Source organism: Globicephala melas, chromosome X (genome assembly GCF_963455315.2).
Source record: "Globicephala melas chromosome X, mGloMel1.2, whole genome shotgun sequence".
In the NCBI taxonomy this organism is placed as follows: domain Eukaryota; kingdom Metazoa; phylum Chordata; class Mammalia; order Artiodactyla; family Delphinidae; genus Globicephala; species Globicephala melas.
The window spans coordinates 84,719,377-84,735,370 of NC_083335.1; the positions used below are offsets into that span (position 1 = coordinate 84,719,377).

The 15,994-nt window shown below is 51.8% G+C and overlaps 2 protein-coding genes across 4 annotated transcripts; both read left to right on the top strand.

The window, feature by feature from the left end:
* Window positions 1-972: 972 nt before the first annotated feature.
* Window positions 973-6,573, top strand: PIM2 (Pim-2 proto-oncogene, serine/threonine kinase). The gene is made up of 6 exons (XM_030846679.3): window positions 973-1,459; window positions 1,595-1,704; window positions 2,450-2,500; window positions 4,393-4,765; window positions 5,203-5,379; window positions 5,477-6,573. The coding sequence occupies exons 1-6, from the start codon at window positions 1,399-1,401 to the stop codon at window positions 5,638-5,640; spliced, it is 936 nt and encodes a 311-aa protein (XP_030702539.1). The 5' UTR covers window positions 973-1,398; the 3' UTR covers window positions 5,641-6,573.
* A 700-nt stretch (window positions 6,574-7,273) lies between these two features.
* On the top strand, window positions 7,274-15,977 carry SLC35A2 (solute carrier family 35 member A2). Of its 3 annotated transcripts, XM_060292579.2 has the most exons (6): window positions 7,322-8,074; window positions 8,289-8,311; window positions 9,276-9,345; window positions 9,584-9,766; window positions 12,559-12,710; window positions 13,633-15,502. In XM_060292579.2, the coding sequence occupies exons 1-6, from the start codon at window positions 7,984-7,986 to the stop codon at window positions 14,386-14,388; spliced, it is 1,275 nt and encodes a 424-aa protein (XP_060148562.1). In that variant the 5' UTR covers window positions 7,322-7,983; the 3' UTR covers window positions 14,389-15,502. The 3 variants fall into 3 exon arrangements, with proteins under 3 accessions (XP_030702538.2, XP_060148562.1, XP_030702534.1); XM_030846678.3 differs by lacking the exons at window positions 8,289-8,311; window positions 9,276-9,345 and adding an exon at window positions 15,700-15,977 and having other exon boundaries at window positions 7,274-8,074; window positions 14,223-14,369; XM_030846674.3 differs by lacking the exons at window positions 8,289-8,311; window positions 9,276-9,345 and adding an exon at window positions 15,700-15,853 and having other exon boundaries at window positions 7,747-8,074; window positions 13,633-14,369.
* The last annotated feature ends 17 nt before the right edge of the window (window positions 15,978-15,994 follow it).

Genomic DNA, 15,994 nt, shown 5'->3' on the forward strand with positions numbered 1-15,994 from the left:
GTCTTTCTGTGACACTGTATGTCCGATGGTGCCAGTATCTTTGTGACAAGTTCTGGCGGTATGTCTGACAGGACATTTCTGTGTCTTTGTCACATGGCAGTGTAGGTCTATGTGAATCTATCTGGAGTGCCTTTCTGTAACAGTGCATCTCTGGTGTCATTCTGGGACATAATTTTCTGGCAGCATGCCTGCCTGACAGTAGATTTCAGCCTCTGTGTGACAGTACATATGTACATGTGTGTCTAGGACAAGTTCATGTGAATGTGTCTGGCCGTATGTGTTTGTGTATTTCTCACATGCTGCTTCTGTGTGTGTGTCTTTGGAGTGCATGTCTGTCCATTTGCAGCATGAGGCCTATTTTTCCCAAATTTGTGACTGAGGGTATTTTACTACCTCCCCGAGCCCTCGTAGCCCCTGTCTCTCTCATCCAGAAGCACACCCCAAGCCACCACTACTCTGGCTTGCTCCCAACCCCAAGAACCCCCCCCCCCGCCATTCCAGATTCTAGACCTGCTGACTGGGTTCATGGCTGGGTCTAGCCAGGTCTGTCTACGTTAAGGGTTCCACAAACACCCCACAGGCCGTGGCCTCCGGGCATGGGAACGGTGCCTTGGACCAGCGCTTCCCCTGAGGTGGTTGTCAGGGAGGTTAGCCCTCCCTGACGGCTGAACAGGTTCTTCCAGGATCCCCGGCTTCAGTTTCCGGGCGGAGGCCGCCGGGCGCCTAGAGGGCTCTGGTCCTGGTTTGAGGAGCACCCTTCCGGAGACAGGGTCCTGGATAACCACAGGCCGGGATTCTTAGAACCCTTAGAAGGCCTGGCGTTATCTCCGCGCTAATCTCGAGGCAGCGGCGGCCAACCAACTTCCTAGGAAAGGAGGCGGTGCAGGTTTTTTTTTAAGTTTATATATACACATACAGACACATATATAAAAACAACTCCGCGCAACAACCAAAACAAACGCGCTTGCTGCAAAAGGGATTCCCAAAACCAGTTTCCTCTTCGCACGCGCCCCCTCATTTGCATGCAGACCCCGCCCCCGCGGAAGATCCGGGCATGTATTTGCATAAGGGGGTACTTGAAACGTTAGGGTGGCATGCAAATAAGGGCTGGCTCCGATTGGCTGGGGTACAGCAGGTGCTGCGTCCGGATTGATCAAAGCCAAGTGGGCGGGGCCGTCGCCCGGGGCGACTCTCTCGGGAAGCTAGTGCCCTGTCTCAGTAGCTTCGGGGCTGGCGCGCGCGGCGAATCTTAAGGTTGCTCTGTTTGCCGGCTCTTCTGGGCCACCAGTTTCCTTACCTTCCATCCTGGCGCCCCCCAGTCCTGGTTCCCCGGCCTCGCTGCCCCGGGCGTCCACGCCTTGCGGGCTCAGCGGGCTCAATCTGCGCAGCTCCTCCTCCATGTTGACTAAGCCTCTGCAGGGGCTCCCGGTGGCCCCCATGACCCCCACGCCGCCGCCAGGTGAGAGGGGCTCCCCTACCGCGCGACCAGGCCGGGCGGGCTGAAGTGGTTGAGGGCGGCGCGGGGGGAGGGGGAGAGGGTCGCGGCCGGCCTCAGCACGCCGCCACCCTGACTTCCTCGCCTCCGCCTGCGTAGGAGGCAAGGATCGGGAAGCGTTCGAGGCCGAGTACCGACTCGGCCCCCTCCTGGGTAAGGGGGGCTTTGGCACCGTCTTCGCAGGACATCGCGTCACAGACCGACTCCAGGTATCCACCACGAGGGTCTTGGGAGGGCCAGGTGTGTGTGGCAGCGGCGGGAGCCCCGGGGCTGGGATGCTAATTGAGTAGGGAATGAGCCTACAGTGTGCGAGTGGTAGGGTCATGAGGGCCGGGATCCGGGTTGCTGAGGGTGTCTTGAGTGCGCGCCTGTGTGTGTGTGTGTGTGTGTGTGTGTGTGTGCGCGCGCGCGCGCGCGCCTGTGTGTGTGTGTGTGTGGCGGTCCAGGTGGGTATGTGTGGGAAGGGGGTGTTTCAGGGCAAGGATTCTGGAAGTCCAGGGAGTGAGACTGGAGAGTGGCGGGTCGTGAGGACTCTAGACCTTGCGATCCAGGAGAGGTGTATATATGTGGGGAGGTGGGGACCTAGAGTTGAGATTTTTGGGATTTTGGAGGCAGGTGTCCAGGGTGGAGCCGTGAGGACCAGGACCCCCCCTACCGGGTTGGGGTGTCCTGGGGCTGGATGGGAAGATCGAGGGCTTGGGGTGTTAGGAAATTCAGAACTCGTCACGTGGAGTGAGGGGTCCTGAAGCCTTGAGAAGGAAGAGCCCAGGGCCAAAGATGGTGGGAGAGGTGTACTTGGTTTTGGAGACTTGGAGGGCAGGGGAGAAGCACCAGCTCATTTGGGGTTGTGGTGTGGAGTGGTTGGTTGGGACCAGAAAGACTAGGGTGAGGGTCCAGACCGGGAGAGGTCTGAGGGTCATGTGCTGGCTCCCTCACCTCAGCCCGCTTCTTCAGGTGGCCATCAAAGTGATCCCCCGGAATCGCGTGCTGGGCTGGTCCCCCTGGGTGAGTATCTTTGCAGTCCTTTTTGACCTGGCGACGCCATCTCTGACGATGGATTTCGCCTTTCTATGGTTTGTATAACTCCTTGGGCCCTGTAACGGTGAGAACACTCCTACCAGCCCATGTTTACTCCCCTGTGGTGATATCCACACCTCCATACAGTTCTGACTCACCCCAGTTCCCCTAGAGCCCTGGATTCTCCCCTCCCACCCTCCTTTCTCAGCCTCTAAACATTGCCTCAGGGGCTGCCCGCAGGGCATGCTGGTGAGGAAAGAGGGGCAGAGGTCATTGGTTGCCATGGTGACGGTGGCTGCTTCTCTTCTGCCTTTAGAGCGCTAATGGACAACAGGGCGGGTCTGGGCAAGTTGTAGGGGCGGGAGCGCCGCCTGGCGGGCTCTGGGGAAACTGCGCCTGAGCAGGCTGTGGGACCCAGAGGGAGAAGGTGCCCCTGCGCAGTAGCGGAATTTTCATCACCGTGAGAAAACCTGTCTGCGGCTGTGCAAGTCAGTGCACTGGCCGGCAGAGGGCCCCAGCTCAGGCAGGAAGGCTGCTTCTGGCAGTCCGTGTGCCCGCGCAGGGCTTCGAGAGTGGGGCGGGTTTTGTGACCAGTAACATGTATGCCTTTTATTGAGTACCGACTGTATGCCTCAGACTTTGCTTCATCATAAAAGCTTACTGTGTTCCAATTTCCACTAAGTATTTTCATTCAACACGGTTCTAGATGCTTGGTGACAGTGACAAAATATCACATAATGACACTATTGAGTTCTTACTTTGTGCCAGTTCCTTTGCAGTTAATCACTTTTAGCTATTTAACAACTGTATATTAGCACCTAGAACGTGCCAGGTACAATTCTAGGCACTTGGCAAAATATTACATTTATTGAGAGCTCTTTTTGTGCTAGTCCTTTTCTACTAATTGCTTTCACCTATTTAACAACTATGTATTGAGCTCTGCCCTGTTACCAAGCATTGTTCTAGTGTTTGAGCTATGGCAATGAACAAAGCAGACAAACCATCACACAATAATAGTATTTATTGAGTGCTAACTGCGTCAGATTCTCTGCTATAAAGTGCTTTTATCTATTTAAAACATTTTTAACATTTATCAAGCAACACTGTGTGTAAGGTACTATTCTAGTCTCTTTACAGATGTCAGTGGACAAAACAGATAAATTACTACATAATAGTGTTTATCACTTGCTTCTGCTGAAGGCCTTTTGTTAAGAACCACCTTCATTTATTCCTCAAACATTTCCTGAGGGAATTCCCTGGTGGTCCACTGGTTGAGATTTGGCATTTTCACTGCTGTGGCCCAGGTTCAGTCCCTGGTTGGGGAACTAGGATCCTGCAAGTGGCACAGCCAAAAACAAAAACAAAAATGAACTGAGCTCCTATTACATGCCAGATGTGCAAAGGCTTTGGCTTTTTTAAAATTAAATTTTATTGGAATATAGTTGATTCACAATATTGTGTTAGTTTCTGCTGTACAGCAAAGTGAATCAGTTATAAATATACATATATCCACTTTTACTTTTTTTAGATTCTTTCCCAATATAGGTCATTACAGAGTATTGAGTAGAGTTCCCTGTGCTACACAGTAGGTCCGTATTAGTTATCTATTTTACATATAGTAGTGCTAACATGTCAATCCCAATCTCCCAATTTATCCCTCCCCACCCCATAGCCTTAAGCTTGAATCACCTTCCCAATGGCTATGTGAGTTTAAGCCCTTAAGATGAGAGAACTGAGGCCCAGGGAAGGAAGCAGGTTGCTCAAGGCCACACAGTCAGGAGGCTGAGGAGCTATGATTTAAGTTCAGGCGAGAAGTCAGCCTCAAAGCTGCTAGCCTGATGTCTGTATTCTCTTTTCTCTCCCTGCTTCCCCCCCCCCAGTCAGACTCAGTCACATGCCCACTGGAAGTGGCACTGCTATGGAAGGTGGGTGCAGGTGGTGGACACCCTGGTGTGATCCGCCTGCTTGACTGGTTCGAGACACCAGAGGGCTTCATGCTGGTCCTTGAGCGGCCTCTGCCTGCCCAGGATCTCTTTGACTACATCACAGAGCAGGGCCCGTTGGGTGAAGGCCGAAGCCGCTGTCTCTTTGCCCAGGTAGTGGCAGCTGTTCGGCACTGCCATGCCCGTGGAGTTGTCCATCGTGACATCAAGGATGAGAACATCCTGATGGACCTCCGCCGGGGCTGTGCCAAACTCATTGATTTTGGTTCTGGCGCCCTGCTTCATGATGAACCCTACACTGACTTTGATGGTAAGGCTTCCCTAAATCTCTGTGGGGGGAGTTTTCACCTTTTATCTTTTTGGCCTCTTGACATTTGACCTCCAGTGCTGGGGTATCCTGTAACCCTTGATCTATAGTACACCTTTATAAGGTTCTTGAGTTTTAATTTTAGGGGCTTTCAAGCCTTGCTCTCTAATAAGTCCATCTTCTGACAGTGCCCTGATCTTGTTCTGGGCTCTTATTCTGATGATGGGATCCTGCTATTATCCTGAGTCTTCTTTTTCTGGTAAGGAGGTCCTACTGTACCTTTTAAGTGCTTTTATTCCATTGAGCTTCTATTCTGGTGAGGGGACCCTGCTCATACAGTGAGTTCTCTTAATTCTAGTGAAGCAACCATACTTCCTGGGGAGGGTGGGATGGGAGAAGGGCATTATCAGAGAATGGTCTAACCTGTGGCTTATGTACAGGGACAAGGGTGTACAGCCCCCCGGAGTGGATCTCTCGTCATCAGTACCACGCACTCCCAGCCACTGTCTGGTCACTGGGTATCCTCCTCTATGACATGGTATGTGGGGACATTCCCTTTGAGAGAGACCAGGAGATTCTGGAGGCTGAGCTCCACTTCCCTGCCCACGTCTCCCCAGGTGAGGCCCCACCCACCCTAGCCCACCAGACTTCATCCCTCCCAGGGATTGGTGCCCCCAACTCACTGCTAATCTCCTGTGTGCTTCTGATCTGCAGACTGTTGTGCCCTAATCCGCCGGTGCCTGGCCCCCAAACCCTCTGCCCGACCCACACTGGAGGAGATCCTGCTGGACCCCTGGATGCAGACACCAGCTGAGGATGCATCCCTCAACACTCCCAAAGGGAGTTCCACCCCTTTGGCCTGGTCCCTACTGCCCTAGTCCTGGCCAGGGCCCCCATTAGTTGGAATAGCCATCCCATGGCCACGCCACAGGGATAGATGGACATCTGTTGATCTGGTTTTACAGGTCATTAAAAATCCAGTGTTACTAGGGTCAGAGATTGGGGATCAGGTGTCAGAAGACATAAGCCAAGTTTACCTAGTCCCTATCCCAATCCTGCTAAGGAGCCTTCCTCCCAGAACGTATGCTCTGTTATTCTGGAGGGGGTCCTTCTTTGCTTCTTGTTTTGCTAAGGGTGTTTATTTGGTTGAAATTACATTCTGAGCCTGCAGGGCTCTTATTCTGATGAGCAGTAACCCCTACACTGGCACCTCCTGCTACCACCACACAAACTTAGTTTAAATGCTCTGACTTGGGCAAGGGTGCTTTCCTTCCAATACCCCAGCGGCTCTTATTTTAGCAAAGGGACACTTTCCCCTAGCCTAGGGTCCCATATTCAGTCAAGCTGCTTGCCTACCTCAGCCCAGGGTTGTTTATTCTGGGGGAGGTAAGCCCTATTGTTGTCCCAGGGCTTTTGTGTGTGTGTGTGAGGGGACCCTACTCTGTTATCCCAAGTGCTCTTATTCTGGTGAGGAGAAACCCCACTTTCATGATTTGGGAGGGGATGGGAGATGGACACTACTAGAGTCCACTAGGATGGGGTGGATGGTTTTTGGGGGGATGGAGTGAGGGAAATGTCTTGTTGTTTGTTCTCCTAGGGCCCCACCCTCCACCTTTTTTTGATTCTTGCTGCCTCCTTCTGAGCCAGGGTTGTCCAGTTGCTGAAATGTAAATACTTATGTATTGGGGAAGGAGAGCTCCAACTGTATCTTCCTCTTCCTTCTCCCCCGCCTGGATTATTTAAAAAGCCATGTGTGGAAACCCACTATTTAATAAATGTAATAGAATCAGAAGCGACTGGCCATTTGTAGATGTGGTGAGGCATTCGTGGAGCATCTACTGAATGCTGAGCCAAGAGGGAGATGGATTGGACCTCTCTGCCCACGGGAAGCCTCAGTCTTGTGGTGCCATCCTGAAGATCTTTTATGGGTTCATTTAAGGTGAAAGAAAAACTTGATTTTCCCCTCAGCTCTTATGTAGCACCCCGTATGTGCAGAAGGGCTGCTTTGGAGATACCATAGACATTGAAGATGTCTGGGACACACTCCCGAATCAAAGATGGTCAGCTCAGAGGCAGAAAAAACTCCTTTCCCCCAACCCCAGGGGAGGAAATACCTTCCCCATGGGAGAAGAAAAGCCCTTTCTGGGGCTTGGTGAGGGCAGGGTGGGGGTTGAGCGCTGACAGGAATCTTCCTAGCCCTTCCTTGTTTTCTAATAACGTCCAAGGTGGAGTCACCTGTTTTGCCTCTACCTTTTTCACCTCTTCCTTGTCTTCTTACCTGTTCATCCCGCTCACTTCAACTTCCTCAACTCTTGACTTACCTGCCCTGCCCTATTTTATCATAGTTGCACTTGTCCCGACCTCAGTTGTACCTTCTCTTGCCCTGCTTTCAACAGCTAACCTAGGGAATTTCCTGGCGGTCCAGTGGTTAGGACTAGGTGCTAGTCCTAACTGCGGTGGCCCAGGTTCAATCCCTGGTCGAGGAACTAAGATCATGCAAACCAGGCAGCGTGGCAAAAAACAACAAAAAACAACTAACCTGTAAACCTCTCACCTACTGGCTTACCTACCCACTTCTCACTTTTCCATTCTTAATGGTGACTCACTTGTCCTCCCTTCTCAGTCTGAACTCTCCTGTGCCATTTCACTAGTATATCCTTAACTGCCCTGCCTTTATCTGCTCGCTTACCTGCCTGACCCTCACCTGCCCTGTTCCCTCAAAGTCTCACTTCCCTCCCAGATGCCCGCTGTCTCTCCAGGGGGCGGAGGTTGGCCTCGCCGGCAGAAGGGAAAAGAACTTCAGTCCAACCCGGAAGGACCCAGGAGTTTTGATGCAGAAAGGGCGGTGCCATCAGAAGGTGGCAATAAAGAGCCGAGACAGGAGACAGACACCGGAACCAAAGAGACGAGACAGAATGGGCGGGCGATATGGAAAGCGGGGTCAAAGAAGATGAGGGCGGGTTTAGTAACGGGAGTGGGCTAAAGAGGCTCTGTAAAGACGGTGGGAGACTGAGCCGGCTGCGTGCCCTGCCTCCGGATCTCAACGGAATTTGGAAATCCTGAGACCGCTCTTAAACTAGCGTTCAGGAGCGAACGAGGAGAGCCACCGCTCTGGGAAGCTTCTCGCTCGCCCCATCCCCACCCCGGGGTCCCGGAAGCGGAAGTAACGGACACGGAAGTGGCTTACTGTTGCCGAGGGGACGGGCCAGGCAGATGCCAACATGGCAGCGGTGGGGTCCGGCGGTTCCCCCGCGGCGGCCGGGCCAGGGGTGGTCTCTGCAGGGATGTTGGAGCCTGGGACCACGACTGCGGGTGAGACAGGCTGTGGCTGAGCAGTCGGCGGCGGGCCGGGGGGTGGGATCGCGGGGGGGTCAGAAAGGTTCCTCACTGAGGCGAGAGGGAGCATCCCGTACGGACCAACCTATGTGTGGGGAGTGGGAGGGTGGGAGGAGGACGTGTGTTTTGGGGGCGCGGAAGAGACCATTCTGAGGGTGATGGGGAGGTCCCTTCTGCAAATGGGGAGTAGAGACCATTCTGAGTTGGAGGCGGGTGTTTCCTTTTGGGGAGGCTAAGACCACTAAGACCATTCTGAGTGTGTGTGGGGGTCCGTCCTTATACAAGGGAGAGACCATTCTGAGAGCGGGAGAGTTCTTCCTTACAGAAGGGAGGAGCTGTTCTGAGGGAGGTGGTTTCTTCCTTGTAAAGGGACAGGGGTATTGTGAGTTAGGGTGGGGCAGGTTCTTCCTTATATGACTTAGAATGTTTTGAGGATAGGGATGTCCATTATATGGGGAGAAGACCATTCTAGGGGTCCCTTCCTGATGGAGATAGTTCATTGTATGTTGCAGTGGGAGGGGCCTTCCTTATATGGCGGAGAAAGGACGTTCTGAGGGTGCCAGGCCATTCCTTATAACGGGGAGAGTTCATTGTGAGTGTGAGCAGGACAAGGGATAATTCCTTGGGTGGGGGTATGCGGTGGTGGGAGGATGATTGGTGTATAGGGAAATATTTCCTTATATCGTTAAGGGACCCAGACCATTCTTAGTGGAGTAACCATTTACTACATGGGGTTCAATCCTTTGGACAGTGAGGGAATCATTTCTTATATTTGTTAGACCATTCTGGGGCAGGGAGGAATCAGTCATCATAGGCGGGAGGGGTTGGAGAGACCATTCTGAGTGTAAGGGAATGGAATAATTTAGATGACAGAACGTTCCTTAAGGGATGGACATGCCTTATATACAGTGGTCTCATTCCTTGTATTAGGGTATCGTTTTTCACATGAGACAATCATTCACTAAATAGAACCATCATTTCATATAAATATTTGGTTGTTCATCCATAAAATGGGAACACTGATAGTTCATTCAGAGATCAGAGCCATGTAGGGGTCTGTTGAGGTGATCCATATAAATCCCTTATCCCAATGATAGGCACGCAGTAAGCACTCAATAAATGTCGAGGATGCAGTTGGTATTCTGCCCAGGGCAGGGTTGCTTCTCACTCAGGGGAGGGAGAGAGGGCTGAGGTGGGTGTCCAGGACCTGCCCCACCCATTTCCTGACACCTCAGCAAGGATTCCAGGTATGGGCTGGACAGGGAGAGGCCCACTTCTCCCTTTCTGGCTCTTCCTGCCTGTGGCTGAGGCAGTGGAAGCTGGCAGGGATGAGACTCACGTTGGGTCAGGATAGGCAGGCAGAAGGAGGAAGTAGCGGTGGCTAGGAGGATCCTGGTTGAGAAAGGAGAGGGGAGGGTGGTAGTGTGGTTATGCCACAGCAGCTTTTGACCCCTTCTTCCCCCTTACTCCTTCCATTCCCCACAGCTCACCGGCGCCTCAAATACATATCCCTAGCTGTGCTGGTGGTCCAGAATGCCTCCCTCATCCTCAGCATCCGCTATGCCCGCACATTGCCTGGGGACCGCTTCTTTGCCACCACTGCTGTGGTCATGGCTGAAGTGCTCAAAGGTCTCACTTGCCTGCTGCTGCTCTTCGCACAGAAGAGGGGTATGAGCCAGGGAGAGGGGCTGCAGGGAGGGGGGCTGCATTGGAGTCGGTGGGTGGCAGTGTGTGTGTGTGTGTGTGTGTGTGTGTGTGTGTGTGTGTGTGTGTGTGTGTGTGTGTGTGTGTACGTACCCGCTCCCACGTGGAGGATTTGGTTGGGGGATTATCTCTGTGTCTATGAAAATGCCTGGGGACTGTGTAAGTGTGGCTTGGCTGCCTTGTACCTCCAGCTATGAGTAGCTGCATCCACATGTTTATACCCCTAACTCCCCAGGAGCTGGCCAGTAAACACTGAAGGAATGAGACAGTCTGTGCCCATAAGGTAGCAGGTGACCCTTACATGATGATTTATTGATTTCTCTCTAACTTTTCATTATGGAGAATTTCAAACACAAAATCAGAGAAAATAATAAAATGGTAAAATATCCATGTCCCATCACCGAGATTCAACAATGATCAACTCGTGGCCACTCTGCCATTAAACAGCATCAGTGATTATCCACTCACTACCAATCTATGTGTCTGTTTACCTACTCTGCACCTTGATATATATTTTTTTTTAATTTTTTTTTTTTTTGCGGTACGCAGGCCTCTCACTGTTGTGGCCTCTCCCGTTGCGGAGCACAGCCTCCGGACGCGCAGGCTCAGCGGCCATTGCTCACGGGTCCAGCCGCTCCGCGGCATGTGGGATCTTCCCGGACCGGGGCACGAACCCGTGTCCCCTGCATCGGCAGGCGGGCTCTCAACCACTACGCCACCGGGGAAGCCCCACCTTGTTATATTGAAGTATGTCCCACATGAAGTATTATTTTGAAGTAAATTCCCTCTTATTATCTTGAGTAAATATTTCGGTACATTTAAAATAATGACTTCAATCAGTCATGACTGCTAGAAATCATACATCAAAAAATTAACAATAATTTTTTAAGTTAATCAAATAATCAAATATCCAGTCAGTGTTCAAATTCGTAATGATTTCTCAAATGTCATAAAAGTTTTAAAAATTTTGTTTGAATCAGGTTTATATAAAGTCAGTGCTTTGTAATTGGTTGGTGTCTTCTAGGTCGGCTAGCCTCTAGTTTCCCCTCCAACTGTTTTTTTTTCTCTCTGCAGTTAATTTCTCGAAGACATAAGGTTGTTTGTCTTGTAGACTTCGGGTAGCCTGGATTTTGCTGAGTGCCTCCCACTGGTCTCATTTAACATGTTCTTCTGTCCTCTATATTTCCTATAAGTTGAATTTATTTACTAACTTAAACACCTCCCCAAAGGCCTTCTTTAAAATGTTGCCCAGTCATTTCTCTATAAAGGCCTCGCATGCAGCTCTGCCCTAGGTATTTACACTGAAGAAAGCATTCTCACCCACTCATTAGCTCCAGGGCCCTGGGAGGCAGCAGTTTAGGAACTCATCTGCTCTGTTCTAGATTGAGTCTGAGACGGTTCGAGTGAACACTGTGTGGCAGGCCATGTTCTGGCTGTGGAGGTGGACATGTTAGCGATGCAGACGTGCATCTTGCCCTCAGGGGGCTGATATTTTAGATGGGGAGAAACAAATAGCTACAGGTTAATCACAGCTTTCATCTCTTATCTACAATTTCAGCAACCCCCCCCCCCGTTTTATTTTTTTAGTTTTCTCATTTGGTGTGAATGTGTCCACGGGTCACTGCAGAAATATGAATGTGCTTGATTACGGTGTGCAGCGCCATATACGTTGTGTGTGTTATGTGAAATGTATAGTATATATGCCGTGTTACCTTTCTAACACCTGGACATTCTTGAACACCCAAACCCCTGGGCCCAGGGAATTTGGGTAAAGGGTTAGAGGTTGATAGTTACTCCTGGGATTAATGCCATGAAGGGAAAGGGCAGGGTTTTGTGAATGAGCATCAGCAGGAGTTCCTGCAGTAACCTTGTGCAGTGGTTGTGGGGTTTTCCCTGAGGAGGGACACTCAGATGAGTCTTAAAAGATGAACTGCAAAAAAGTGGGGTGAGATTTGCAAAGGTCTTATTATATAGGAAATTATTCTCATTTATTGATTGGAGCAGGTCCCAACCAGACTTTCTGCTTTAGAGTCAAGCCTGCATTCTTCCATGTGACAGGGGCAAATGCTTGGTGTGTGTGGGGCTGACAGAAGGAGGCGGCCAAGTGGAAGATGGCCCCTGCCCTCAGGCAGCTCTCAGGCTAGGAAGGAACTAGGAAAAGTCTAAAAGTTGAGTCTAAGGAACTTCCCTGGCAGTCCAGTAGTTAAGGCTTCGCCTTCCAATGCAGGGGGTGTGGGTTCGTTCGATCCCTGGTCAGGGAGCTAAGATCACACATGGCTCGCGGCCAAAAAACCAAAATGTAAAACAGAAGCAATATTGTACAAATTCAATGAAGACTTTAAAAATGGTCCACATCAAAAAAATCTTTAAAAAAAATAAAAGCTGAGTCTAAAACTTTCCCTCTGCTTGGTAAATAGCTTTCCACCCACACTCCTAGAGCTTCTACTTCACAAGCTCCTAGTTAGTGCTGATTATTTCATTGCACAAACTGTACTGAGTGCTTGCCCTGGGACTTTGTGCCAGGGAAGTGGGCTCTAAGATGAGTGAAATATGGTCTGTGATTCTCAGACTGAGTATCCGAAAGGCTTGCTGGAGACATGTTTGTACTCTAGAGAAACCGAGAGTGCAGACCTCATTCTAGCCCTCAGGGAGTCGGAGTGTGGTGGGGAGACACAGGACCAGGCCCAGTCCTGTCCTTTAGAGGATCCCCATCTTTGGAAGTCAGCGCTAAACAGGGCTCTCCTCCCTCCACCTAGGTAACGTGAAGCACCTGGTTCTTTTCCTCCACGAGGCTGTCCTGGTGCAGTATGTGGACACACTCAAGCTTGCAGTGCCCTCTCTCATCTACACCTTGCAGAATAACCTCCAGTATGTTGCCATCTCCAACCTGCCAGCTGCCACTTTCCAGGTGAGCCCCAAGCCCAGGAACTGGCTGGGGTGGGGGATATAGGATGTTGGGGAGGGAGGGCTGCAGAGAGCGGGGGCTGTGTTTCCTCCAGAATGTCCTTGGATCTTCCTCAACCTCGGTTTCCTCATCTGTGAGAACTGGGAATGGAAATGGTAATAGTAGCTACTCACTGAGATGACTAAAAGAAGTAATATCTGGGAAGAGCCCTTGGTTGGTGATGGATAAGCTTTAGGCTATTTACAAGCAACCTTTAAGATGGTTAAAGAGCCTGGATTCTGGGGCCAGGCTGCCTGGGTTCAAATCCCAGCTCTGCTACTTTCCAGCTGTGTGATATTGGGCAAGTCACGTAACCTCTCCATCTCATCTTTAAATTGGACATTACAATAACACACTTCATATGTGAGGATTAAACGAATTCATGTGAAGTGCTTAGACCCACACCTGGCACATAGTAAGCTCTATGTAAATGTTTACTGACGTCATTTCATGGCTGATTCATTTGTATCAACACATCCTTATCAAGACCTCCCTCATCAGGATGTTTACCATTCATTCATTACCTGCTGTGTGAGGTGCTTCACATACATCAGTTGTATTTACAGATGGTATGTCAGGGCTCAGACAGGGCAAGTGCTTTGTCCCTCGTCACACAGCTAGGACATGGGGTTGGGATGTGGACCTGGGTGTGGCCCAGGACGTCCTTGCACAGCCATCCTCCTGTGTGCTTTCTGGGAGGCGCCTCAGAGCTATTTAGCCGCATCTCAGTCAGTGGCCAGTGGCTGGATATTTTTGCTGTTTTTATGGTTATCTACCCCACCCTGTCCCTCCATTGTGCCTGGGGGCCCACAGTGGGTGCCGTCCCCCACATGTACATGTTGGGGGTCGGAAGCAGCCCTCAGTGTCTTCCACATGCCACTCGCAGGTCACGTACCAGCTGAAGATCCTGACCACGGCACTGTTCTCCGTGCTTATGCTGAACCGCAGCCTTTCCCGGCTGCAGTGGGCCTCCCTGCTGCTCCTCTTCACCGGAGTCGCCATTGTCCAGGCACAGCAAGCCGGCGGTGGGAGCCCGCGGCCTCTGGATCAGAACCCTGGGGCGGGCCTAGCAGCTGTCGTGGCGTCCTGTCTGTCCTCGGGATTTGCAGGTGTCTACTTTGAGAAGATCCTCAAAGGCAGCTCAGGCTCCGTGTGGCTGCGCAACCTGCAGCTGGGCCTCTTCGGCACAGCCCTGGGCCTGGTGGGGCTCTGGTGGGCCGAGGGCACCGCTGTAGCCCACCGCGGCTTCTTTTTCGGGTACACGCCTGCTGTCTGGGGCGTGGTGCTCAACCAGGCCTTCGGCGGGCTACTGGTGGCTGTTGTCGTCAAGTATGCCGACAATATCCTCAAGGGCTTTGCCACCTCCTTGTCCATTGTGCTGTCCACTGTTGCCTCCATCCGCCTCTTTGGCTTCCACGTGGACCCTTTGTTTGCCCTTGGTGCAGGGCTGGTCATCGGTGCCGTCTACCTCTACAGCCTGCCCCGAGGTGCAGCCAAAGCCATAGCTTCCGCGTCTGCCTCCACCTCTGGGCCCTGCACTCACCAGCAGCCTCCGGGGCAGCCACCGCCACCGCAGCTGTCTTCCCACCGTGGAGACGTCAGCACGGAGCCCTTTCTGCCAAAGTCAGTGCTGGTGAAGTGAGGGCTGGCGGTGGCGGTGGGGGGAGACAGGGAGGGACACTGGGTGGAGGGTGTTGGGCATCTGCAGGACCCAAGTTGCCACCGGGGCCTGGCTCCCATGGGGTTGGAAGGGTCTTTTCTTCCAGGTTCTCGAGAATTCTGGAAGCCTGTGGGACTAGGGCAGGGCATCACGTGAACCCTTCCTTGTAGCCAGGGGTTTTTAGAGCTGCCTCCTCTGTCTCAGTCTAACCTCTTTGGGGACCGGGTTGGGGGTGTTGTTATTCAAGGCTTTTTTCGTCTGCCCCCCTCAGCCAGAGGCGTCCTGTGTCTCATGCCTGGGAGAGTCCCTCCCAGCAATCCCTCCACCTTTGTAGGGACAAATTGGACAAAAATCCTACAACTCCTTAGTAATGACTGATGCCTATGTGTGGGGTTCCGATTCTGATAGCTTGAGGCCTTCTCTCCTCCCTGACAACCACACTGGATCATATTAGTAGCTCTTTTTGTGGCCTTGGGGCAGCTTCCCTAACACAGGGACTTGAAAATGGGCCTCTTGTGAGCACCCAGAGAGAGAGGAAGGGGGGCGACAGCTGAGATTTTTGCATCAGCCCATTCAAGGGGAGGGTGCAGTAGGGGCCATTTGTTTGCGATTTGGGGGTTTGTGGTGTAATCAGATGAATGATCCAGGGTGTGGGAAAAATGGAGAAGGGAGGTCCTTGAAGTGGCCTAATCTCATGGAATCTAAGACACTGTCAGTTGCTGGATGCAGGGTTTTTTTCTAAGATACCCTGAGAGGAAAAATAAAGCTGCCAGCCACACTCATGATACCCCACTGGCTGTACGAGGCACCCTTCATGGGGAGGGGTGTCTTTAAATTGCTGAAATGTGGAACCTGCCCCCTGCACTCCCCAAAGCTTATTGACCCCTTAACTGTCTCCCAGGGTGTATATGGGTGTGTGTGTGTGTGTGTGTGTGTGTGTGTGTGTGTGTGCGCGCGCGCATGCGTGCACGCACAATGCCTGGGCTGTCTTTGCTATATGTACATAGGGCCGTTGGATCTTTATTTTTGATTAATTTGTTCTGATTTTTTGGTTTGTTTTTTTAAGGAACTGTAATGAACAAATGTCAGGATACCCAATGCCAAATAAAGATATTGTATTTATTTAGTCCACGTGTAGCTTTCTGACCCAGGGTACCCGCTCTCTCCACATGGGCTCTGTTACTAACCCTGGGGACTACCAGCCTCCCTAGTCATCCTTGCTTGCTCAGGACGTCCACCTGCCAGCCCACCCCAGTTTTCTGTGTTTTTCTTTCCTCCCCGTTCCCACCACAGGTTGCTCACCAAGGTGAAGGGTTCCTAGCCGCTGGGATTGAAGACGCTGGCCTGGCCTCACTCTCCCTTCTTGCCCTGGTCCAGCCAGGACCAAACGCTCTGATCAGTACTGGGGGGGGGGTAGACGCCGAACCCCCTGTCCCCACACCCCCTCTCCCACGCAGGGCTGACATGACTAAACTCTGGCCCAGACAGGACCCAACCACCCCCATGCCCCTGCTACCCCTACACTATTTCTTAGGTGAGTTTTTGTAAATAAAATGTGTTTTGCATCTTGCTGACTTGGGTTGGGAAG